At 39.4% G+C, this 25,808-nt stretch overlaps 1 protein-coding gene across 1 annotated transcript in view; it reads left to right on the top strand.

The window, feature by feature from the left end:
• The window catches only part of ABCC12 (ATP binding cassette subfamily C member 12), an 85,244-nt gene that overhangs the window by 6,353 nt on the left and 53,083 nt on the right, over positions 1–25,808 (top strand). Inside the window, exons 3-7 of the mRNA XM_037816090.1 lie at positions 12,067–12,214; positions 12,510–12,743; positions 14,084–14,257; positions 14,703–14,850; positions 17,779–17,927. Of these exons, the coding sequence (XP_037672018.1) occupies positions 12,067–12,214; positions 12,510–12,743; positions 14,084–14,257; positions 14,703–14,850; positions 17,779–17,927 (853 nt within the window). The remainder of the gene's footprint in view (positions 1–12,066; positions 12,215–12,509; positions 12,744–14,083; positions 14,258–14,702; positions 14,851–17,778; positions 17,928–25,808) is intronic.

Below are 25,808 nucleotides of genomic sequence, written 5' to 3'. Positions count from 1 at the left end.
ATACATTGGATCATGTCATCTGCAATTACTTCTTTTTCAATTTGAGAAATAATTTTATTTCTTTTTCTTGCCTAATTGCTTGGGCTAGAACTGCCAGTTCAATGTTGAATAGAAGAGATCAAATGAGCATCCTTGTCTTTTTCCTGATTTTAGGGGGAAAGCTTTCAATCTTTCACCATTGAGTATGATGTTAGCAGTGTGTTTTCACACATGCCCTTTGTCATGTTGAGGAAGTTTCCTTTTATTCCTGGTTGTCTGAGTGTGTTGATCAAGAAAGAGTGCTGGATTTTGTCAAATGACTTCTGTATCAATTGAAATAATCATGTGATTTTTTTTCCTTCTTTCTATTAATGTGGTGTATTGCATTAATTGATTTTCTTATTCTGAACCAACCTTGCATTCCTGGGATAAACCTCATTTGGTCTTGGTGCAAATAATTTTAATGCATGGTGGATTTGGTTGCTAGTATATATAGTTGCAGATTTTTTACATCTATATTCATATGGGATATGGGTCTGTAATTTTCTTGTTGTGACACCTTTATCTGACTTTGGTATTAGAGTGATGTTGGCCTCATATAATGAGTTAGGAAGTATTTCCTCCTCTTCGATATTTCAGAAGAGTTTGAGCAGGATTTGTGAAAATTCTTGAAATATTTGATACAGTTCAGCACTAAAGCCATTTGGTCCTGAGATTTTTGTTTTGTTAAGAGGCTTTTGATCACTGGCTCAATCCCTTTGTTAGTGGTCTGTTGAGGTCTTTTATTTCTTCTAGTCCATGTAGAATGTTTGTGTGTTTCTAGGAATTTGTCCATAGTTTATCTAAATTTTTGACATAGAGTTGTGCATTGTATCCTCTTATAATCCTCTTTTATCCCATGGGATCAGTAGTGATGCTCCTCCTTTCATTTCTGATTTTAGTTGCTTGTGTCCTCTCTTTAATCTTTGTCCCTCTAGCTAAAGCTTTGTTGGTTTTATTAATCTTCAAAAATCAACTTTTGGTTTTGTTGATTCTATTGTTTTTGTTTTTTTTAATTGACTATTTCATTTATCTCTGCTGTAATCTTCATTTCCTTCCTTTTGCTTGCTTCTGTTTTAGTTTCATTCTCTAGAACTTCTAGTTGTGAGATTAGGCCTTTGATTTAAGAAATTTCTTCTTTTTCAATACAAATATTCAGAGATCCTTCTGAATATATCCTTCTCAGCCCTGGTTTTGCTACATCCAATTCGTTTTAGTATGTTGTCTTTTTGTTTTCATTTCCCTGATAGCTAGTGATGTTGATCATTTTTCATGTGCTAATTTGGCCATTTGTATGTTATATTTGGAGAAAGTCTATTCAGGTCTTTTGCCCATTTTTAAATGGTTGTTTGCCTTTTTATTGTTGAGTTGTAAAATGTCTTTATACATTTTGGATAGAAACCCCTTATTGGATATGTGGTTTTCAAATATTTTCTCCCATTGAGTAGGATGTATTTTTACTTTCATGATAAATGCCTTTGAGGCACAACAGTTTTTAAAGACACAATTTATCTATTTTTCATTCCATTGCTTATGCTTTGGGTATATCTGAGAAGCCATTGCCTAACACAAGGTTCTGAAGTTGCTTCCCTATGGTTTCTTCCAGGGGTTTTATGGTTCTGGTTCTTATGCTTAGGTCTTTGACCCAATTTGAGTTGATGTTTGTATATGGTGTGAGGTAGGGGTCCCCTTCATTCTTTTGCATATGGAAACCAAGTTTTCCCAGCATCATTTGTTGAAGAGTCTATTCTTTCCCTATTGAATGGTCTTTGATCCCTTGTCAAATATTACTTGGTCATATATCTCCACTCTAACCTTTGTTATTTACTTCTTGCTCCTTACTTTGGATTTAGTTTGTTTTTATTTTATTAGATTCCCTAGTTTTGAGTCAAGTTCTCTGATTTGCGATCATTCTTCTTTTCTAATGTAAATTTCAATCTCAGCACTGACTTTGCTGCATCTCATGATTTGGTATGTTGTGTTTTCACTTTTGTTTGCCTCAAGATATTTCCCAATTTCCCTTGTGATTTCTTCCTTGATCCATGGGTTAAGAATACATTGTTTAATTTCCACGTATTTGTGACTCACTGTTATTGATTTCTATTTTCATTCCATAGTTGTCATAGAAGATATTACTGTATTATTTCATTATTTTTTAATTTGTTGAGACTTGATTTGTGACCTAAGATATGGTATATTGTGGAAAGTGATTCATCTGCACTCAAGAAAAATGTGTATTTTGTTCTTGCCATTGGTTGAAGTGTTCTATATATGTATGTTCTGCTAGTTAGTTTGTAGTATTGTTCAAGTTCCTCTACTTCCTTAGTGGTCTTCTTTCTAGAGGTTCTATCCATTAAAGAAAGCAATGCATTAGAATCTCTTACTACTCATGTAAAACTATCAATTTCTCTCTTCAAATCTGTCAGTATTTGCTTCATATATTTTGGAGCTCTGCTGTTATGTTCATATATATTTAAAATTGTTACATGTTCTATTTAATTGACCCCCTTACTGGTATATTATGACTATCTTTGTCCTTCATAACTGTTTTTGACTTAAAGTCTATTTTCTCTTTTATTAGTATAGCTACATCAGCAATCTTTTGGTTACTACTGGTTGATATATTTTTTCCATCCTTTCACTTTCAGCCTTGTAGACAGCATATAGTTGGGTAATACTTTTTCTCTATTCTGCCAATCTCTGCCTTTTGTCTGCAGAGTTTAATTCATTTACATTTATTGTCACTACTGATAACGCAGAACTTTTTTTTTTTTTGCCATATTGCTATTTGGTCTTTGTAAGTCTTATAAATTTCTTGTCCCTCAACTCTTTTGTTAATGTCTACTTTCATATTTATTTCATTTTTTTTTGTGTTGTAACATATTGGCTGCCTTCTCATTTCTATCTGGATATATTTTTCATGCATTTCCTTGTGCTTACAATGGGGGTAAAATTTAACTTCCTAAATATGTAACAATAATATTTGATTTGATACCAATGCCAACTTGACTTAAATATCATACACATACACTTTTCCTATATCCTCCTACCTTTTTTATCATTTGTACTTGTTACCAATTATATCATTGTACATTGTACGTCCAAAACAATATACTTATCATTACTTTTCATGCATTTGCATTTTGGGTCCTGTAGTAAGTAAGAAATGCAGTTATATACCAAAAATACAATACAATAGTACTGGCATTCATAATTAGCCAAAAGGTTTCCTTTAACAGAGGTCTTTATTTCTTTATCCTGCTTTGAACCACTGTCTGGTACCCTTTCCTTTCAGTCTGAACAACTCTTTTTGGCATTGCTTGTAGGAGGTCTAGTGTTGATGAACTCCCTCTGATTTTGTTTATCTTGGACTACCTTAATCTCTCCCTCATTTTTGAAGAAAGCCTTTCTGGATATGAAATACTTAGTTGGCCATTGTTTTCTTTCAACATTTTAAGTATTTCAACCCACTGCCTTCCTGCCTCCAAGGTTTCTGATGAGAAATCAGCACTAATTCTAATTGGGACTCCCCTGTACATAACATGTTGATTTTCTTTTGAAGTTTTCAGAATCCTCTCCTTGTCCTTTGCATTCAATAATTTGCCCAATATGTGAGAGGGTGTACTTTTCTTCAGGAATATCTTGTTTGGTGTTCTCTGGTCTTCTTGTGCAGATTCAAGTCATTTGCTAAGTTTGGGAAGTTTTATGTCATTTTTTTTTTTTTTTTTTGAGTAGTCTGTCTCCATTATCTGTCTTTTTTTCTGGAATTCCCATACTGCATGCATTGGTTCCTTTGTTGGTGTCCCAGATGTCTCTTAGGCTATTTTCACTTTTTATAATTCCTTTCTGCTCCTCTTTTCACTTTTTATAATTCCTTTCTGCTCCTCAGCCTGAATCAATTCAATTGTATTATCTTTGGTTTCACTGATTTTTACTTATGCCAGCTCCAATCTGCTGTCAAAACCCTCCTACCAATTTTTCATTTTAGTTATTGTCGTCTTCAACTCTAGTAGTTCTGTTTGGTTCCTCTGTTAAAATTTCTATCTCTGTATTGAGATTCTCATATTATTCATTGTGTCCTGATATCCTTTAGTTCTTTCTTTGTATTTTTTCATCTCCTTGAGCATACTGAATATCACTTTAAAAATTTTTGTCCATCATATCCACAGTCTTGTCTTCTTCATTGGTGTTTTCTGAATTTTTATATTTTTCCTTTGGATGGGCCATCATGTCCTGCTTTTAATCTTTTGGTGCACTGTGCATTTTAATATTTTAAAATGTTAACTCTGGGATTTTTTCCCAGAGATGTCTATTTCTTGAGTTCGTAACCAGCTGGTGATATGATAGAGATTTTATTGAATGTCAGCCCTTCTACCAGGAATGTCTGCCCAAGGTGAATGCAAAGTACAGGGTCCTCCCTGTCTTTTGGGGGCTTGTGTCTTATCCTGGGGTTCTGCTTGCTAGTTGTTTAAGACTTCTCCTATTTAAGTGATTTTGAGTGCCCTCCTCTACTTCCCAGGAGACAGAACTTTTCTCTCTCCTGTTTGTTCCACTGCTGAATTTAGAGCAAGTGAGACTCTGTTCCCCCTCATCCACCTCAGTTGTTTCTTATTCTTCTTTCATTGTCTCAAGCTGCTTTTGCTTGGATGCCTAACTCTAGGAAGGGGTCACACCAGAGAGGAATTTCTGGACAGTCTCTCCCAGGCAGAACAAGGTCATGGGGTCATAGATTTTTATGTTCCTTTCTGGCACCAGCAACGTTAACCTGAGGCCAGAGTCCACTAAGGTCTGCCATGAGAGTGGGGGATGGGTCCCAGAGAGAGCAATTTACTGGCCTTTACAGGAATTTACCAGCCTCTTGCTCCTGCTTTTGATGTTGTGCCATATTCTAGTGGGCTTCAGAGTTTTAAAATAGTTGCTTCAGACAGCTCCTGGCTTTTTAGTAGTCGTTCTGGTGGAGGGACTGATTCCTTGAGCTTCCTATTCCACCATCTTTCCACAATCTTCTCCTCTTCTTCATTTTTGAAAGATAGTTTCACCAGTTATAGAATTCTTGGTTGGCAATTATTTTCTTTCAGCACTTTTAATATATCATTCCACTGCCTTTTTTCATCCATGGTTTCTGATGAGAAATTGACATTTAATATTATTGGGGCTCCTTTGTGTCTAACACTTTGCCTTTCTCTTGCAGCTTTCAGAACTGTTCTCCTTGTCCTTGACATTCACAGTTTGGCTACCATGTGTCTGGGTTTGGTTCTCTTCAAGTATGTGCTATTTGGGGTTTGTTAGCCTCCTTGAAAGTGTATATTCACATCTTTCATTAAATTTGGGAAGTTTACTGCCATTACTTCTTTGAATATTCCTTCTGCCCCTTTCTCTCTTTCTTCTCTTCTGGCACCTCCATAAGGTGTATATTGGAACATTTGATGGTGCTCCACAGATCTTTTAGGCTCTGTTCACTGTTTTCATTCTTTTTCCTTTCTTCTCCTCAGCCTGAATCATTTCAGTTGGGTTATTTTGAAGTTGACTGATTCTTTCTTTCACCAGCTCAATCCACTCATGAAATCCTCTGAGGGAATTTTTCGTTTTAGTTACTGTGGTCTTCAACTCCAGTGTTTCTCTTTGGTTCCTTTCTAAAATTTCTGTCTCTTTATTGAGATTCTCATATTGTTCATTATTTTCCTGAAATTCTTTAGTTTTTCCTTTGTGTTTTCTTTTACTCAGGAGCATACTGAAGATCTTTTTCAAATATTTGTCTGGTATGTCCAAAGTCTGATATTCTTCATTGATGGTTTCTGTATTTTTATTTTCTTCATTTGGATGGGTCATCATTTCCTTATATATATATATATATATATTTTGTCTTTCAATCTTTTCTTGCACACTCTGTATATGTTAATATTTTAATGGTAACTCTGGGATTTACTCCCTGAGCTGTCTGTTCGTTAAGTTTGCATCCTATTTGTGATATGAGAGAGATTTCCTTGGGTGCTAAGAGCTAATAAAAACAAAGAAATTTTAAAAAAATGCTTTTCACCGTCTTTGCAGCTGGGCTCTGCATTGGCTGGTGCTTTCCTTCAGAGTTCAGTCCTTCTGTCAAGAAGATCATACTGAGGTGAAAGTGAAGTGCAATCTTCATCTTTTTTGGGCTTGTCTCTCACCCTGGCTTGTGCTTGCTCATGGCCTTAGGAGTCTCCCCATTTACAGGAATCTGAATGTTCCCTCTCCTCTCTAATACATAGACACCCACCACCACCTTTCGCAGATGCTTTATTGTATGCCTTAAACTTGATAATCCTTTGCCTCAGGCTGCTTCAACTTAATTGCTTCTTATACTGCATTAGCTGTCCACAAGCTTCTTCTGCCTGCAGGGTAAATTCTGAGAGGGCAAGACAGAGACTAGTAACTTCATTTAGTATTTCAGGCTGCCATCTAATATATTGGCACCTACACACATATACCCTTGTATAGGGTTTATTCTGCTCCCTGTGGAATGGGGCTGGTACCCATAATGAGAGTCCCTACTATGCTGGGAAGGGTTGGGGGAGTGGTTGCCAAGATTGCCACAAGCTTCTCCTACCATGTATAAGCTGCATTTTCTTATTTCGCCACTGGACCAATTACTACAATCCCTTAACTGTTTTTCTGGGATTTTGAGGAAGATTTTGACTTAAAGGCTCTTCCAGTTTTTGCTAGTTGATCAAAGATTCTGTAGGGGAATGGCAGCCTGGAGTATCCTACACTGCCTTCTTTGTTGAGCATAACAACACTCTTATTCTTCTTTTCCAGTGTAAACATTTAGAGCTGTAAATTTCCCTCCCACCACTGCCTTTGCTGCATCCCATAAGGTTTGGTATGTTGTGTTTTATTTTCATTCATCTAAGATATGTCTTAATTTCCCTTATGATTTTTTTCTACCACCCATTGGGTGTTTAAGTGTATGTGTTTTTAAAAATTTCCACATATTTGTGAATTTTCCATTTCTCCCTCTGTTATTGTCTAGCTCCATTTCATATGGTTGAAAGAAGATACTTTGTATGATTCAATCTTTTAAAATTTATTGAAACTTTTTTGGTGACCCAACGTGTGTCCTATTCTAGAGAATGATCCATGTGCACTTGAGAAGAAGTTGTGTTTTGCTGCTGTAGAGTGAAGTGATCTATATTTGTCTGTTAGTTATAGTTGTTTTATAGTATTGTTCAAACCTTCTGTTTCCTTATGAATCTTCTGTGTAGCCATTCTATCCAGTATTGAAATTGCTGTATTGACATCTCCTATTATTAATATAGAACTGTCCATTTTTCCCTTCATATCAGTCAATATTTATTTCATATATGTTGGGCTCTGCTATTAGGTGCATATATATTTATAATTGTTAATATCTTCTTGATGTATTGACTCTTTTGTGAATATATAGGGTCCTTCTTTTTCCATTGTAATGGGTTTTGACTTAAAGTCTCCTTTATCTGATATTAGTGTAGCCACCTCAGCTCTCTTTTGGTTACTATTTTTTCCCGTCCTTTCACTTTCAACCTACTTATGTCTTTTAATTTAAGGCAAGACTTTTGTAAACAGCATATAGTTGGGTCATGCTTTATTTTAATCCATTCTGCCTTTTGACTGCAGCATTTAATCCATTTGCATTTCAAGTTAACTACTGATAATGCGGGACTTTTTTCTGCCCTTTTGTTATTTGGCTTTTCTAAGTCTTACACCTTTTTTTGTCCCTCAATTCTTCCATTACTGCCTACTTTTGAATTTGGTTGGTCTTATGTGGTGGAACCATTCAGAATCCCTTCTCATTTTCTTCTGTGTATACTTTTCATGTATTTTCTTTGTGGTTACTGTGAGGCTTAAATTGACCATCCTAATCTAAAACAATCTCAGTTGATTTGATACAACTTCAATTAGCATACACTAATTATTTTCCCATCTTTATGTTGCTCTTGTCATAAATTATATCTGTGTACATTTTACATCAAAAAACAGATTTGTCATTGCCTTTTTGAAAATTTGCATTTTAGATCCTGTAAGAAATGTCCTTTCCTTCAATTTGAAGAACTCTGTTTAGCACTGCTTATAGTGTAGGTCTAGTCATCATGAGCCACCTCAGCTTTTGTTTACCTGAAAATGTCTTAATCTCTCCCTCATTTTTTTTTTTAATTTATGGACTTTATCTTTTTTTTGGAGTAATTTTAGGTTTACTGAAATATTGTGCAGACAGTACAGAGAGTTCCCATATAGCAACCTTCCTCTGCCCAGTTTTCCTTATTATTAACATCTTCTGTTAGTGTGACACATTTGTTACAATTGATGAATTGTCATATATTGTTATTAACTAGAGTCAATAGCTTACATTAAGGTTTGCTCTTCATTTTGTATAGTTCCATGACTTTTGAAAAATACATAGTATCATGTATTCACCATTAGAGAATATTGTACAGAATAGTTTCTCTGCCCTAAAAATGCCCTGTGCTTCATTTATTCATCCCTCTCCCTTTCCCCTGAACCCCTGACAACCACTGAACTTTTAAAAAATTTTAAATGCAATTTTATTGAGACATATTCACACACCATATAAACTATCCAAAGTATGCAATCACTGGTTTCACCTCCAAGAGAGAGTTTCATTTGCCTCTTCCTTCTCCTGGAATGTTGTTCTGTTCTGTTTGTTTTTGTGCAGACTTTTCTCCCCAGCTCCTATGATTTGTTTAAATTCTCTCCCTCACTCAGTCCCCCATTTTCCTTACACTTTACAGTTCCAAGACCTGTCCTGTCTTACAGCAGTTCAGTTTAACCCCCCTTCCCCTTTTTTTTTCTGTGAGGTTTTTCTGCCTCTGGTTTCTTCCCCATTAAGGTATCCCACCCCAGGGAGCCAGATGGGATCAATCCAGAAAGGTGTGATACTTCAGAAAATCTGTGTTGTGTTAGGTCATCCAGCTGAGTGAAACTGGACTGAGGGCATAACAGTTCTTGCCAGCATTTCTATCTCAGTCTATTTTCCTCCGTGGCCATGCTTTTGTTATGCAGCACTCCTCAGTGGCTTGTTTTGCACCCTGGATCTGTGTGGACTTATTTCCCTGTGCCTGGAAAACTGTGGAGCTCTAATTCACTGCTGTGAGTCACTCTAGGATCTCTTTCCACAGTAGGAGGGAACCAGACTGTGCTGCCTCTGTGCGACTCCCAAACCGTGCAGGATCGAGCAAGGGCAGGGGAATTGGAGCAGACAGGAAGTCCAAGATGGAATTTTCCTACCTGATATTTTTCCATTTCTTCGGTTCAGCATTGTTGGAATACTTCCCCGGCCCCTACAATCCTCCCCCAGCCCCTACAATCCTCCAGAGGTCAAAGCAAGTAGGATTTGCTAAATCTCTGAGGAGGCCTTTTCTGGGGATGTCTTATGTTGCCATGTTGATGACATCCCACTGGTATTTGTTTGTTTTAATGGGCAAATGTTATAACTCTCCATAGCTCTCCATGATCTTTGAATTGTTCAGTTTCCCGGGGATTGCAAGCTCTTTTGCCCTGACTCCAGAGCCAGTGGACTAGTGGCAGCAGGCACCAGAAGATCGCCTTCAAATCTTTGATCATGTTGAAGGTTATTTAAAAAGTCTTTCTCTGGTATGTCAACAGTTTGGTCTTCTTCATTGATGATTTCTTATGTTTCATCTTGCTTCTTTGAATGGGCCATCACTTCCTGTTTCTTTGAATGTCTTATAATTTTTTGTTGCACATTGCACATTTTAATATTTTAATGTGGTAACTCTGGAATTTAGTCCTTGAGCTGTATGTTCATTAAGTTTGTATCCAGCTAGTATTATGACAGTTTTCCTTTATTGCCAGTAGCTTAGAAAAATAAAGAAATGCAAAACAAACAAACAAACAAAACCTTTCAGTCTTTGTAGCTTGTCTTTGTGTTGGCTGTTGCTCTTCTTCAGAACTTAGGTAGCCTAACAGTGAACTTGAAAAAATAGCCCTAGGCAAAAGCATATGGTTATCTCCTTTATTTTCCTGAACATCCGTGTTTTCTGGGGCATGCACTCATGGACTTAGGAATTCCTCCATATACTTCAGTCTGAATGCTCCCTCTTCTTCCTATTAAAGTCTTTCTTCATGGCCTAGGCTCTCTATTTTATGTCTTAAAGCTGGTAATCCTTTGCTCCAGACCACTGCAATTTGTTTCTTAGCTGATTTATCAGCCCACTGTCTGCTTCCACTTGCAAGGCAAGTTCTGGGATGGCAAGCCAGAGATGCATGTCCAAGTTCAGTCCTTATTCTGCCACCAGAAATATTGGTAGAGACATATATGCACTCCGGTATGCAGATAGCTGTTAGCCTATTCCCTCTGGAAACAGGACCAGGGATCTGCACTGAGAGTGTGGGCTGGCTCCACACTGAGTCATGGTGGGGGTAGGGGAAGTACCATCAATGGAACCACAGGGTTTTCCTACAATCTTTAAGCATCCTTTTTCTTGATTCAGCACTTGCCCAGTTATTGCAGTTTTTTAACTTCTTTCTGGGACCCTGAGATAGTGCTGACAATTTTTGTTAGTTGTTTAAAGATTCTGTGAGAGAACAGAACCCTGAAGTGTCTCACTCCGCCATCTTGTTCTGCATATAACTCTGTGTTTTCCATAATGTCTTAAACAGCAGAGGAGTTCTCAAAGCTCTTTGCATTAGTTTCTCCTGGATGTCTCCTTATCTTTGGCTACAGCCCAGAGTATATACTTAAAGGGCTAGGAGTTCCAGTCATGGCCTTGCAGTTGATTCTAGAATTACGCTTCCCCTCATCTGTGCTCTAAAGAAATCTCAGTCAAGTGGTAACTTCCAAAATCTACTGGCTACAGAAAGTTGCCAGTGATCTCTGAGAGTAAGGGGCTGGACCAGTGTCTTGTGGGTCCATGTCCGTGGAGTTCTGGATTTTTCTTCTACCTTTCTGACCAGTCTGTTTTTAATGTTTCCTTCCATCTGCCCCAAATCAATTTAGGCCCTCTTTTCTTCCAAGCTATATCTGTCTCTGGGTGATCTCATCCACTCCAAACACTTAAACACCACACACATGCTGACCACTTTATAAAATGTCTATCTCCATTCTGTGCTCTCTTCCAGACTCTGAATTCACATATCCAGTGTCTGACCTGGCAGCTACACTTGTAAGTTTCCAGCTATCTGACATATAACACTAAATTCTTGACCCTCTTCCCCAACTTGACTATATTCTTTTCCTCTTCCTCTTTTCCCGTCTTGGTAAACTCCATTCACTCAGTTGCTGAGCCAGAAAACCTGGATTTATCCTTATTCCTGCTTCTCCTTTCTCCCACATCTAATTTGTTAGTGAGTGCTGTTGTCTCTCCTGTCCACCTTTCCTTAAATCCACTGCTTCTTTACCCCAAGCCACTGCTACCTCTTGCCTGGACCCTGACAATCTCCTACTGCAGTCTCCTTGCTTTCACCTTTGCTGCTCCCATAATCCACCAATTTCACAGCTGCCAGAGTGTTCTTTTAAATATATAAAATGATCTTATCACATCTGCTTAAAAACCTGTGCTGTCTTCCTTTGCTCTTGGAACAGAATCTAAACTCCTTCCTGAGACCTGTGAGGTCCTCTGTCATTGTGGTTTGGCTCTACCTCATCTCCCAGTGTCACCTCAGCCCCCTTCTTTGCTGCGCACACTGCTGTCACACTGGTTTCCTTTCAGATCTTTGAAATGGACAAGCTCTTCTCTGCCTTGGAACAAATTTTTCCCATGACACCTCTGTTGCCCGTCTTCTTATCACAGCTGGTATTGTGCTGATAAGCAGTGCTGGGTGCCAGGGAGAGGCAGGAAGAGGAGAAAGTGAAGGACTCTTGTGTCTAGTCTCTGCCCCCTGCAGTATCCCACTGCTCCCAGAAAAGATGAAAAGAGGATGAATGCTGGCCTCTGAAACTGCCACTGCCAGGGTTGAGGGTTGTGTCGAGCATCCTTGCAAGCGAATGTCCATCAGTCTAGCTTCAAACAGCAAGTGGAAATCTAAGGCTTTTCCTGTATTCCTGCCTTTTCATCACAGATTTCGAATCCTTTGGGATGAAGAGCTAGAAAGGAGGGGAGCTGAGAAAGCCTCCCTGGGCCGAGTGGTCTGGAAATTCCAGAGGACACGTGTTTTGATGGATATTGTGGCCAACATCCTGTGCATTGTCATGGCAGCCATCGGGCCGGTGAGTGGTGGCAGAGAGGAGGCCTTCTTCCGCCTTGTCTCCTAGGTCCCCAGACTGGTGCAGAACATCATTAGTTACTTTCTCTACGAGCTGGTGGGTTTAGTACATTATCGTTATCATTGTGCTCCTTGGGGCGAATTTTTTATAAGGCTAATCCTTGTGAAGCACAGCAGCAGCCACTGGAATTAATTAAAAAGTTTGCCTCATAAAGTCAGCTTGCTGACATTATGTGGGCCTCTTGTACCAATCTCAACCCCCAGCAGCCCTCTTCTCTCTCCACTGCATTGTTTTACAGACGGTTCTCATCCACCAAATCCTGCAGCAGACCGAGAGCACGTCCAGGAACGTCTGGGTTGGCATCAGCCTGTGCATAGCCCTTTTTGTTACCGAGTTTACCAAAGTCTTCTTCTGGGCCCTTGCCTGGGCCATAAATTATCGCACTGCAATCCAGCTGAAGGTGGCCCTCTCCACTGTGATTTTTGAAAGCCTGGTGTCCTTCAAGACACTGACACACATCTCTGTTGGTGAGGTAAATTGGTCCAGAAGGAGTAAAATTTTAGAAAATGAAATCCTCAGTTTGCTGAATGTATGTGAGATGTGCTTCCTGGAAGGAGCACCTGCCTTCTTTGTGCTTGTTCAGGCCCTTCCCATCATGCCCCATCTTGCTGCTAAGTGGGAGTGGAGACTCAGAAAGCTAGAGAAGTTCAGGGAAGGGAGCACTCCATTCAAGCCGGAGAATTTGGAAAGTCCTCCTAGTATCCCATCTGAAACAGGGTTTAGGGGTGACTTCATCCTGCAGCTTTGATTCTCAGTGAGGGCACTGAGGCAGTGCTAAGCACAATATCAACATTAAATAAAACTGATTGACTAATGGATCAGAGAATTCTGATTGTGCAAAAATTGGGGCCACAGTAATGACCGTGCCTGTTGGACCTCAGAGTTGAAATTTCCTTAAGCCCTTAATCCTTAGCAATAAAATCCCCACCACTTACACAAGAGAATTTCCCCAGTCAAAGGAACCCCAGGAGGTACAGAGTGAGGAAAAGAATTTGCTTCTTTTTAACAGTTGTTTTTCCAGTATGTTCAAAGCATCCCATGTCATTTATGATTAGACTCAGCTGCATATGACAGAAAACTCCAAATAACAGTGGATTAAACAAGATGAATTTATTTCCCTCTTATGTGGAAGAAATCAAGAAAATGGTCATCCAGGGCTTTCACAGGGGCTTCCAGGTCCTTCTGTCTTTCTGTATAACTAACCTAGCACAGGAGCTTTCATCCTCAGGGTCACCTAGTGGTTCAAGATGGATGCTAGAGATCCAGCCACACCAACCATGTTCCAGACAATTGGTAGGAGGAAGCAGAGAAGAAAAAAGGGGAGTGCCTTCCATGTTAGAGTTGGCTCCCTTTAAGAATTCATTCCCAAAGTCCCATTCAACACGTTTGTTAACATCTCATTGCACAAAACAAGGTCACGCGGCCATACTCCTTCCATAAAGGAGGCTGGGATATGTAGTCTTTTAGCTGGGCTCATCGCTGCCCTGAATAAAACAGGGTTGTGCCAATCAGGAAGAAGGGGAGAATAGATATAGGATAAGTAGCTAGCAATTGCTCTAACATGCTCCTAGATGGCAATGTTACTCTTTAAGCATGTCTTCATTGGGATTCTCAGTCCTAAAAGACTGGACTTTATCCAAAGTCCTGCCAGAAAGAGACTCACAAAATCCATTGCTTTGGCCCCTTGATAACCCTCCAATTAAGGAAATTTTTCTCTTCTCTCTTCAGAGCCCTTGGCTATTCTGAAAGCCTTTGGTTGAGGAAATGTTTAGATGACCTATCCAAAGCCCAAACCCATGTGCTTTCTTTCAGGTGCTCAATATACTATCAAGTGACAGCCATTCCTTGTTTGAAGCTGCCTTGTTTTGTCCCTTGCCAGTCACCATCCCCATCCTAATGGCCGTTTGTGCAGTGTACGCCTTTTTCATTCTGGGGCCCACAGCTCTTATCGGGATATCCGTGTATATCATATTCATCCCAATCCAGGTAATGGCAGCCCCTTGCAATGATAACTGCTCTACACTTACATTGTGCACCCACAACCTCACTGAACCAGATACAAGGCTTCATTTCTGAAGCATGAACCGGAGGCCTGTGTACCCAATCTGTGCTCATAGGTGTGCTTTCTTTTGCTAGCACAGTGTAGTTTTTTAAAAAACAGAATTTGAATGCCTGGAGGAGGGGGGTGTGCTTTTTCAGTTTGCCATAGTCCCAAGCCCCAGGGCACCACTATCCTGGGAATTCATGCATTTATACTGCCTGATCCCCAGCAGTTTTCCCCAGACCGCATCAGCTGCCATAACTCAAGGGCTGAGAATCTCGAGCCAACTACTCTTAGAACTTTCCTGGCACTTATATTCCAATCTCTGGATTTTTAGGCCAACTGCAATTCAGCAATTCTTTCTGAACAGTGTTTGTACCTTGATTTCAGATGTTTATGGCTAAGCTCAATTCAGCTTTCCGAAGATCAGCAATTTCGGTGACAGACAAGCGGGTTCAGGCAATGAATGAGTTTCTGACCTGCATCAAGCTGATTAAAATGTATGCCTGGGAGAAATCTTTTATGGACACCATTGGAGGTAGGATGAGCAGCAACTTAAAGAGGCACTTACTCTGTAGAATGTGCTCTTCAAAAGGGTTCTTGATATTCCCCGGGCTTGGCATTCCAGAAGGGGCTGAGAGAGTCCTCTGAGCTGCTCTGTAGGTTTTTCAAAGGATTATGGAGATTTTGTAACACAAGTCGGCATCTGTTCTAGTGAACCCAAGGGCTCATCAGGTTGGTTTAGACATATGGTTTAGACTTTAGAGAGGCATGGGGCCCTGGTATTGACCAGTCACTTTTTAGAAAAATAATTCACTAAAACATTATGAATAGGAGAAGAGCTATCACAAGCTATTTCCTTGACTTTAGAAAATGTCTAGACATACACAAACATACACACATGTGCAGACACTCACACTCACATACTTCTCCTCCTCACCTGTAGCAGCTCCATCATGTTTGGATGGTCCACTGACTCAACATTCCTTGGGTAGATATAAGGATGAGTGTACAGTTTTTTTTTTTTTTTTAGTATGATACTAAAACTATTTCAATCAAATATAAATGCGAATCTAATTGCAAGGACATTTGCATAATTGCTGACATAGACTCAGGTGGTTGGCCGGTTAATGATCTGAGCCACTGTTACAATTGACTCTCTGGATCTACAATTACACTTTTGCACCAGCATGTAATTGGAACTGAATCTGTAACTGTGTTGCAAGGACTGGATTTAGGATGAGCCCCAGGGTGGGACACCAGCAGTCCTTCATGACCCTCTTTGAGGACCTGGAAACACTTCCTCACACTTTCAGCTCACTTCAGTATAACATAATTTGATTTGATTAAATCTGATTCCATTTAATTCAGTTTAACTCAATTTAAGTTGTCAATTTAATCCAACAAATATTTACCAAGTTCCTACTATGTACAAGGCCATGGAAGCTACACAGTAATCAGGAAAAGGATCCTTGCTTTTAAGAGTAAGGGAAGATGAACTTACTAAGCCCAAAAATAGCTCTGAAGTTTTTGGCTCTATTTCCAGAATATATCCAGAATCCATCTGTTTCTCTCCATTCCTCCGCCGCCTTGGTTTAAGCCAACATCCTTTCCCTTCTGTCCTCTGGCAAAAACTTCTGGATGCTCTCTCTGTTTTCCCTCTTGTGCCCCACAATCCATTATACACCTAGCAGCCAGAGTGATCTTTGAAAAATGTCAATCAGATCATTCCCCTCCCCCGTTGAAAATGCTTTGGTGGCTGCTCATCACACTTAAATTTATTCAAACTTAGGACTTTTGAAGGAAACCCAAATTCCTCCACCTTGCCTATTAGGCTGACAGGCTCTTCCCGCAGCTGAACTCTCTGCCCTCATTGCATCTTATGCTGGCCCTTGGAAAGTCCACTCCAGGCATGCTAATCTCTGTCTATTCCTAGAACAGCATGCAAAAGTCATTCATACCTCAGGACCTTTGCACATCCTGCCTAGAATTATCTTCTGCTAGACATTCCTGGTGACTTTGCCTTGACTGTAGGACTCCTCTCAAATTTCATTAACACAAGGAGGGCTGTTGAACACAGTCCATGCAGGCCCTCTCCCACCAGTTCCTCTTAACCATTTGACACTGTTTATTTCTTTCATGTCCTCACCACAGTTTGTAATAACCTTATTTAATTGTCTGTTCCTTTATTGTCAATCTCCTCTACTGGAAGAGGGCTGAAACCTTGCTTAAACTCTCCAGCACCAAGGACAGGGCCTGGCATATAGTAGACATCAGGTGAAAATTAGTTGAATGAGTGAATACGTAAATCAATTATTCTATAGGATAAAAATAGGGAAAGTGCCACAAGAAACTGAGAGGAGCTCATGGCCTCATGGCAGAAGTGGCATTTTAGATAGTGCTTGAAGGATGGGAAAGATTGGGACACAAAGAGAGCTGGGGAGGTCCCCAGGCAGCAGCAAAAGCCTAGAGGTGGAGATGTGTGGGTGTGCTTGGGGAAAGAGAGGTGGCTGGGTGTTCTGGAGGCGAAGGGCATGTGGTCCCAAGCTGGCTCCACCACTTAACAGGCAAGTTCCTTAACCTGTCAAGAGGGTGTCACTGTGGCCTCTCCCTCACCACCCAGTGGTGGGAGCAATCTATTGAATGGGGCAGGTGAAGGGCCCAGCAGAGCACCTGGCAGCTAGGGAGCACTCAGTGAGCAGTAACTAGGGCTGTGGTGCTGCTAATGCAAAAGGGGTTTTGCAGATGAGGCTGGAATCAGGGTTTTTGAGGATTTTAAGCACTAGGGGAAGGAGGCTTGAATTTAATATGTGAGCACTGCGGAGACATGGGCATCATCTGGAGTTATTAGAAGGGAGAAATGCCGTTCAGTTTTTGTAGCCATTCCTGGGACACAGAGCAGGGGCCCCAATCTAGTAGTCTTCAGGCCAACATATGTATTTACTTTGGCCCTTATAGTAGTTAAAATTTTTCCCAATTAGTTCACAATATTTAAAAGTAGGCAGATCTTTTGCAAAAGTCTGGATCTCAGATTTCCAAACAATTGAAGGTGTGGTAGCACTAGGCTTGCTTGTCCACATGGCACCTGTTTGCTGGTGCTCAGAAGTGGCTGCCCCTTTCAGCAAAGCACGTGCTCCCCATTTTAGTACATTCTACACCCCCCTTCTGCTCTTACTCTGCTCGTGCCCCTCATTTATGTTACTTGCCCGGCCCCTGTAGGCATCTGAGTTTATGACTCCTGACATATGGAGAATCAGAACCGGAAGGAACTTTGGAACCATCCATTAATGGCAGCTGATGTGCACCGAGCTCCCAGAACAGGCTGGGCTTTTGCTTGGCTCTTTTTGTGGACTTCATCGCCGAAATCATTTCATTTGGAGGAGGATTAGGGAGGGGTAATACATTTCTTGAAGCTGGTGCTTGACATGCAAGATGAGACCACCTTGGACTGTTTTCCATTTCACAGGTATAAGAAAGAGGGAAAGAAAGTTACTGGAGAAAGCTGGATTTGTTCAGAGTGGGAACTCGGCATTGGCTCCCATTGTGTCCACCATCGCCGTTGTGTTGACATTCTCCTGCCACATCCTCCTGGGACGCAAGCTCACCGCCCCTGTGGTAAGAACTCTCTCTAGACCTGGCCGCTTTTGCAACCAGACCATGTAAAGCCCCGGGTGGAAAGTTCCTCCTCACCTCTTCCATTATTGGCATCAGGACACTCCATCCTGTGGGCCAGACCATGCCGGGCTTCAACCCTAACTTTTAAAAGCAATTGTTCAAGCTGATGAGGAGCCCAGGAGAACCTGGCAGCGATTCCTGAGTGGTAGTAGTAGTAGTACACATTGGAACATAATTTTACATTTGCAAGCCAGAACTGAAACCAAACACTTGGTTGTTTTATTTGTACATATTAGAAGAAAGAGAGTTGGAGAAAATTCTGTTTGTGGGGTGTGTTGTGAGTCTAAGGAGAGGCAGTGTGGGGCTGTGCTCAGAGCCTGGGGCCTCGTTTAAATCCTGCTCTATTACTTGCTGGCTACGACGTACGGTAGATAATTGAACCCCTCCTTCCTTGGCTTTATTGCCTGTAAAATGGGGATGATAACAGTTCTTGTCAGTGTAGTTGTAAAGGACCGAATGAGTTATTTTTTTTTTTTTTAATTCAGTTTTATTGAAATATATTCACAAACCATACAGTCATCCATGGTATACAATCAACTGTTCACAGTATGATCATATAGTTATGCGTTCATCACCACAATCTATTTCTGAACATTTTCCTTACATCAGAAAGAATCAGAATAAGAATAAAAAATAAAAGTGAAAAGAGAATACCCAAACCATCCCCCCATCCCACCCTATTTGTCATTTAGTTTTTACTCCCATTTTTCTACTGATTTTTTTTCAATTTTTTAACTTTGTTTATCAAAAAATTAAAAACAAACAGGCAAACAACAACCAAAAAAACCCCACAACATTTCAAACAAAGCAATGGATTAAGGAAAACAAATAACCTAAAATAACTACTTTGCTTCCAATATGTTCCTACCATACCCCAAGAAAATAAATAAACCATGTCCAAACAGAGGAGTAAGAAAAACAAATAATCTAAAATAACTACATTGCTTCCAACATGTTCCTACCATACCCCAAGAAAATTAACAACCCCTAAGAAAACAAAGGAATAAGAGAAAAAAAAAACCTAAAATAACTCTATTGCTTCCAACATGATCTTACTATATCCAAGAAAGTTTACAAACCATAATCATTCCTGAGCATTCCCATAACATTGAGATTACCCTCCATAGTTTATCTGTTCTTATTAGATTATCATTCCCCCTCCACTAATTGGTATCTCTAGGTCCCCTACATTCTACAGTATAAAACATTGTACATTTTTCACAGAATTCACATTAGTGGTAACATACAATATCTCTCTTTTTGTGCCTGGCTTATTTTGCTCAGCATTATGTCTTTTTTTTGTTTTTTTTTTGTTTTTTTTTGTTTTTTTAATCTTCATTTCATTGAGATATATTCATATACCACGCAGTCATACAAAACAAATTGTACTTTCGATTGTTCACAGTACCATTACATAGTTGTACATTCATCACCTAAATCAATCCCTGACACCTTCATTAGCACACACACAAGAATAACAAGAATAATAATTAGAGTGAAAAAGAGCAATTGAAGTAAAAAAGAACACTGGGTACCTTTGTCTGTTTGTTTCCTTCCCCTATTTTTCTACTCATCCATCCATAAACTAGACAAAGTGGAGTGTGGTCCTTATGGCTTTCCCAATCCCATTGTCACCCCTCATAAGCTACATTTTTATACAACTGTCTTCGAGATTCATGGGTTCTGGATTGTAGTTTGATAGTTTCAGGTATCCACCACCAGCTACCCCAATTCTTTAGAACCTAAAAAGGGTTGTCTAAAGTGTGCGTAAGAGTGCCCACCAGAGTGACCTCTCGGCTCCTTTTGGATTCTCTCTGCCACTGAAGCTTATTTCATTTCCTTTCACATCCCCTTTTTGGTCAAGAAGATGTTCTCCGTCCCACGATGCCAGGTCTACATTCCTCCCCGGGAGTCATATTCAACGTTGCCAGGGAGATTCACTCCCCTGGGTGTCTGATCCCACGTAGCGGGGAGGGCAGTGATTTCACCTTTCAAGTTGGCTTAGCTAGAGAGACAGGGCCACATCTGAGCAACAAAGAGGCATTCGGGAGGAGGCTCTTAGGCACAACCATAGGGAGGCCTAGCCTCTCCTTTGCAGCAACCGTCTTCCCAAGGGTAAAACCTGTGGTAGAGGGCTCAACCCATCAAACCACCAGTCCCCTATGTCTGTGGTCATGTTAGCAACCATGGAGGTGGGGTAGGCGAATAACCCTGCATTCTCCACAGGCTCCTCAAGGGGGCACTGCATCTTTTTTTTTTTTCCTTGTTTTTTTTTTTTTTTTTTTTTTTAACTTTCGCTTCTTTTTTAAATCAACTGTATGAAAAAAAAGTTAAAAAGAAAACAAACATACAATAAAAGAACATTTCAAAGAGACCATAACAAGGGAGTAAGAAAAAGACAACAAACCTAAGATAACTGCTTAACTTCCAACATGTTCCTACTTTACCCCAAGAAAGTTACCTAATATAGCAACATTTCTGTGAACTTGTTCCTACTATATCCATCAGAAATTAACAGACCATAGTCATTCCTGGGCATCCCCAGAACGTTAAATAGCTTATCTGTTCTTCTTGGATTATTGTTCCCCCTTCCTTAATTGCTCTCTATTGCTAGTTCCCCTACATTCTACATTATAAGCCATTTGTTTTACATTTTTCAAAGTTCACATTAGTGGTAGCATATAATATTTCTCTTTTTGTGCCTGGCTTATTTCACTCAGCATTATGTCTTCAAGGTTCATCCATGTTGTCATATGTTTCACGAGATCGTTCCTTCTTACTGCCGCATAGTATTCCATCGTGTGTATATACCACATTTTATTTATCCACTCATCTGTTGAAGGACATTTGGGTTGTTTCCATGTTTTGGCAATTGTGAATAATGCTGCTATGAACATTGGCGTGCAGATATCTGTTCGTGTCACTGCTTTCCGATCTTCCGGGTATGTACTGAGAAGTGCAATCGCTGGATCGAATGGTAACTCTATATCTAGTTTTCTAAGGAACTGCCAGAATGACTTCTAGAGTGGCTGAACCATTATACAGTCCCACCAACAGTGAATAAGAGTTCCAATTTCTCCACATCCCCTCCAGCATTTGTAGTTTCCTGTTTGTTTAATGGCAGCCATTCTAACCGGTGTTAGATGGTATCTCATTGTGGTCTTAATTTGCATCTCTCTAATAGCTAGGGAAGCTGAACATTTTTTCATGTTTCTTGGCCATTTGTATTTCCTCTTCAGAGAACTGTCTTTTCATATCTTTTGCCCATTTTATAATTGGGCCGACTGTACTATTGTCATTGAGTTGTAGGATTTCTTTATATATGCAAGATATCAGTCTTTTGTCAGATACATGGTTTCCAAAAATTTTTTCCCATTGAGTTGGCTGCCTCTTTACCTTTTTGAGAAATTCCTTTGAGGTGCAGAAACTTCTAAGCTTGAGGAGTTCCCATTTGTCTATTTTCTCTTTTGTTGCTTGTGCTTTGGGTGTAAAGTCTAGGAAGTGGCCTCCTAATACAAGGTCTTGAAGATGTTTTCCTACATTATCTTCTAGGAGTTTTATGGTACTTTCTTTTATATTGAGATCTTTCATCCATTTTGAGTTAATTTTTGTGTAGGGGGTGAGGTAGGGGTCCTCTTTCATTCTTTTGGATATGGATATCCAACTCTCCCAGCCCCAGTTGTTGAAAAGACCATTATGACTCAGTTCAGTGACTTTGGGGGCCTTATCAAAGATCAGTCGGCCATAGATCTGAGGGTCTATCTCCGAATTCTCAATTCGATTCCATTGATCTATATGTCTATCTTTGTGCCAGTACCATGCTGTTTTGGCAACTGTGGCTTTATAATAAGCTTCAAAGTCAGGGAGTGTAAGTCCTCCCACTTCGTTTTTCTTTTTTAGAGTGTCTTTAGCAATTCGAGGCATCTTCCCTTTCCAAATAAATTTGATAACTAGCTTTTCCAAGTCTGCAAAGTAGGTTGTTGGAATTTTGATTGGGATTGCATTGAATCTGTAGATGAGTTTGGGTAGAATTGACATCTTAATGACATTTAGTCTTCCTATCCATGAACATGGAATATTCTTCCATCTTTTAAGGTCCCCTTCTATTTCTTTTAGTAGAGTTATGTAGTTTTCTTTGTATAGGTCTTTTACATCTTTGGTTAAGTTGATTCCTAGGTACTTGATTTTTTTAGTTGCTATTGAAAATGGTATCTTTTTCTTGAGTGTCTCTTCAGTTTGTTCATTTCTAGCATATAGAAACATTACTGACTTATGTGCATTAATCTTGTATCCCGCTACTTTGCTAAATTTGTTTATTAGCTCTAGTAGGTGTATCGTCGATTTCTCAGGGTTTTCTAGATATAAGATCATATCATCTGCAAACAATGACAGTTTTACTTCTTCTTTTCCAATTTGGATGCCTTTTATTTCTTTGTCTTGCCGGATTGCCCTGGCTAGCACTTCCAGCACAATGTTGAATAACAGTGGTGACAGCGGGCATCCTTGTCTTGTTCCTGATCTTAGAGGGAAGGCTTTCAGTCTCTCACCATTGAGTACTATGCTGGCTGTGGGTTTTTCATATATGCTCTTTATCATGTTGAAGAAGTTTCCTTCAATTCCTACCTTTTGAAGTGTTTTTATCAAAAAGGGATGTTGGATTTTGTCAAATGCTTTTTCAGCATCTATTGAGATGATCAATTGATTTTTCCCTTTTGACTTGTTAATGTGTTGTAATACATTGATTGATTTTCTTATGTTGAACCATCCTTGCATGCCTGGAATAAACCCCACTTGGTCATGGTGTATGATTTTTTAAATGTGTCTTTGGATTTGATTTGCAAGTATTTTGTTGAGGATTTTTGCATCTATATTCATTAGGGAGATTGGCCGGTAGTTTTCCTTTTTTGTAACATCTTTGCCTGGTTTTGGTATTAGATTGATGTTAGCTTCATAAAATGAGTTAGGTAGTGTTTCATTTTCTTCAATGTTTTGAAAGAGTTTGAGTAAGATTGGTGTCAGTTCTTTCTGGAAAGTTTGGTAGAATTCCCCTGTGAAGCCATCTGGCCCTGGGCATTTATTTGTGGGAAGCTTTTTGATGACTGATTGGATCTCTTTGCTTGTGATGGGTTGGTTGAGGTCTTCTATTTCTTCTCTGGTCAGTCTAGGTTGTTCATATGTTTCCAGGAAATTGTCCATTTCTTCTACATTATCCAGTTTGTTGCCATACAGTTTTTCATAATATCCTCTTATAATTTTTTTAATTTCTTCAGGATCTGCAGTTATGTCACCTTTTTCATTCATTATTTTGTTTATATGGGTCTTCTCTCTTTTTGATTTTGTCAGTCTAGCTAGGGGCTTGTCAATCTTGTTGATCTTCTCAAAGAACCAACTTTTGGTGATATTTATCCTCTCTATTGTTTTTTTGTTCTCTATGTCATTTATTTCTGCTTTAATCCTTGTTATTTCTTTTCTTGTACTTGGTTTAGGATTGGTTTCCTGTTCATTTTCTAGCTTCTTCAGTTGATCCATTAGTTCTTTGATTTTGGCTCTTTCTTCCTTTTTAATATATGCGTTTAGTGCTATAAATTTCCCCCTTAGCACTGCTTTTGCTGCATCCCATAGGTTTTGGTATGTTGTGTTCTCATTTTCATTCGTCTCTATATATTTAGCAATTTCTCTTGCTATTTCTTCTTTAACCCACTGATTGTTTAGGAGTGTGTTGTTTAACCTCCAGGTATTTGTGAATTTTCTAAGTCTCTGATGGTTATTGACTTCTAATTGTATTCCATTGTGGTCAGAGAATGTGCTTTGAATAATTTCAATCTTTTTAAATTTATTGAGGCTTGTTTTATGTCCCAGCATATGATCTATTCTGGAGAAAGTTCCGTGAGCACTAGAAAAGTATGTGTATCCTGGTGATTTGGGATGTAATGTCCTGTATATGTCTGTTAAATCTAATTCATTTATCAGATTGTTTAGGTTTTCAGTTTCCTTATTGGTCTTCTGTCTGGTTGATCTATCTATAGGAGAGAGTGATGTGTTGAAGTCTCCCACAATTATTGTGGAAACATCAATTGCTTCCTTTAGTTTTGCCAGTGTTTCTCTCATGTATTTTGTGGCACCTTGGTTGGGTGCATAGACATTTAAGATTGTTATTTCTTCTTGCTGAATTGCCCCTTTTATTAGTATGTAGTGGCCTTCTTTGTCTCTCAAAACATCCCTGCATTTGAAGTCTATTTTATCTGAGATTAATATTGCTACACCTGCTTTCTTTTGGCTGTAGCTTGCATGAAATATTTTTTTCCATCCTTTCACTTTCAGTTTCTTTGTGTCCCTGTGTCTAAGATGAGTCTCTTGTATGCAACATATTGATGGTTCATATTTTTTGATCCATTCTGCGAATCTATATCTTTTAATTGGGGAGTTTAATCCATTTACATTCAACGTTATAACCGTGAAGGCATTTCTTGAATCAGCCATCTTATCCTTTGGTTTATGTTTGTCATATTTTTCCCCTCTGTCTATTAATATCCTTTATTGTACCCATACCGAATCTCTTTAGTACTGAACCTTTCTCCAAGTCTCTCTGTCCTTTCTTTGTTTCTCTGTCTGTAGGGCTCCCTTTAGTATCTCCAGTAGGGCAGGTCTGTTGTTAGCAAATTCTCTCAGCATTTGTTTGTCTGTGAAAAATTTAAGCTCTCCCTCAAATTTGAAGGAGAGCTTTGCTGGATAAAGTATTCTTGGCTGGAAATTTTTCTCACTCAGAATTTTAAATATATCGTGCCACTGCCTTCTTGCCTCCATGGTGGCTGCTGAGTAGTCACTACTTAGTCTTATGCTGTTTCCTTTGTATGTGGTGAATTGCTTTTCTCTTGCTGCTTTCAGAACTTGCTCCTTCTCTTCTGTGCTTGACAGTGTGATCAGTATATGTCTCGGAGTGGGTTTATTTGGATTTATTCTATTTGGAGTTCGCTGAGCCTTTATGATTTGTGTATTTATGTTGTTTAGAAGATTTGGGAAGTTTTCCCCAACAATTTCTTTGAATACTCTTCCTAGACCTTTACCCTTTTCTTCCCCTTCTGGGACACCAATGAGTCTTATATTTGGACGTTTCATATTATCTATCATATCCCTGAGGTCCATTTCGATTTTTTCAATTTTTTTCCCCATTCTTTCTTTTATGCTTTCATTTTCCATTCTGTCATCTTCGAGGTCACTGATTCGTTGTTCAACTTCCTCTAGTCTTGTACTATGAGTGTCCAGAATCTTTTTAATTTGGTCAACAGTTTCTTTAATTTCCATAAGATCATCCATTTTTTTATTTAGTCTTGCAATGTCTTCTTTATGCTCTTCTAGGGTCTTCTTGATTTCCTTTATCTCCCATACTATGGTCTCATTGTTCATCTTTAGTTCTTTGAGTAGCTGCTCTAGGTGCTGTGTCTCTTCTGGTCTTTTGATTTGGGTGCTTGGGCTTGGGTTATCCATATCGTCTGCTTTTTTCATATGCTTTATAATTTTCTGTTGTTTTTGGCCTCGTGGCATTTGCTGAACTTGATAGGGTTCTTTTAGGATTTGTAGACCAATTGAAGTCCTTATCTCTAATTTATCAGATCTACAGCTTCGTGGAGTACACTTTCTCTAACTAACCAGCAGGTGGCGTCCATGAGCCACCTGTTCTCCACAAGCCAGTTCTCCCCTGCTTAGCCTTTTTGGTGAGTGGGGGAGTGAGTCTTGTGGGGTCCAATTGGTGTACCAAGCTTGCGTGTGTAGTTGGTGTTGCCTGCCCTGTATATGGAGCGTGTTTCTGGGCAGTCAGGGAGG

This window comes from Choloepus didactylus, chromosome 22 (genome assembly GCF_015220235.1).
Source record: "Choloepus didactylus isolate mChoDid1 chromosome 22, mChoDid1.pri, whole genome shotgun sequence".
Taxonomy (NCBI): Eukaryota; Metazoa; Chordata; class Mammalia; order Pilosa; family Megalonychidae; genus Choloepus; species Choloepus didactylus.
This window is presented reverse-complemented; position numbering and strand designations above follow the sequence as displayed.